The following is a 1,070-nucleotide window of genomic DNA, read 5'->3' as shown; positions in this document are numbered from 1 at the left end:
ATAGGACGCGGCACAGTGTCAGCTGAGACACCGACCTTCTGGCAGCAACCACGACCAAGAGGACCACTCTGAGTGACGTTACATACGGCAACGTAAGTGCCACCAGCGGTCGTCGCAGCAGAAGCAGTACCAACGGTAGAAGAGCACCGCGAAGTACCACGGCAGACCCAGACGAGACGACTAGGCATGAACTTCTTGCCATCGTGGAGCATCTCGCTGAAGCGGATAACGATGTCATCCTCGATGCTGCGCTTCTGCTTCCAGTGAGGGGAAGCACCAATGACGGTAGGACGAGCAGCGTACTGAGTAGCAGCGTCACCAGAGCCAATGTAATGCTCATTCGCAGCAGCGTAGTTGCTATCGAAGTAGTCCAACCTGCCCGGATAAGAGGTGTACCAGTCATTCTGGAATACGGTAGCAGTTGAAGAGACAGAGTCGTTACGACCACCGATGATGTGAAGCGTATCGTCACCAGTCTGCACAAGGCAAGAGTCTGTGCGTGGGGCGAAAGTGTAAGCAGCGCCAGTCTTTCCAACACCATCCGAAGCGATGTTAGCCGTGAGCTGCTCGAAGGTGTCACCACCATCACGAGACCTCCACACATCAGAGTAAGGAACACCAGCAGAGGTACTGCCGCCAATGAGAATCAGATCACCTTGACCGTTAGCGAACATGCGGCCGCCATGTCTGTCCCTGACCTGATCGGCAACCTTGCCACCTTGTTCCCAGTAAGAACAATCAGCGGAAGCACACTTCCAGCACTTCTCGAGGCCACCACCGCAGACCACGAGCTTCCAAGCGCCGACAACACCAGCAGCAGAACTCTCGAAGCCAGAGTAAGGGAACTCGGGACCGAGCTGCCAGATGCCATCGACCTCACTCGGGATAGTGCTAACTGTGAAGCCTTCCGCACCAATAGCGGTGAAGGAAGCGCCCATATCAGCACTCCTCACAATGCCGCTAGCACCAGTAGCACTGCCGACCACGTAGAGGTAGTCGCGAGTGCAAAGGATCTGAGGATTCTTGCGGGACATGCCAGCAACATTATCACAGTTCCAGGTGATACCGTG

The 1,070-nt window shown here is 55.4% G+C and overlaps 1 protein-coding gene across 1 annotated transcript; it reads right to left on the bottom strand.

Moving 5' to 3' along the window:
- Positions 1-35: 35 nt before the first annotated feature.
- On the bottom strand, positions 36-1,034 carry Pmar_PMAR004966 (hypothetical protein; the record flags this gene model as incomplete). The annotated part of the gene is made up of 1 exon (XM_002768356.1): positions 36-1,034. A coding segment is annotated over one exon (999 nt), but the record flags the coding sequence as incomplete, so codon positions are not given.
- Between the last annotated feature and the right edge of the window lie 36 nt (positions 1,035-1,070).

The sequence above is a fragment of the Perkinsus marinus genome, assembly GCF_000006405.1.
Source record: "Perkinsus marinus ATCC 50983 genomic scaffold scf_1104296968468, whole genome shotgun sequence".
NCBI classification, from domain to species: Eukaryota; Perkinsozoa; order Perkinsida; family Perkinsidae; genus Perkinsus; species Perkinsus marinus.
The sequence above is the reverse complement of the archived record's forward strand: the minus strand, read 5'-3'. Positions and strand labels throughout refer to the sequence as shown.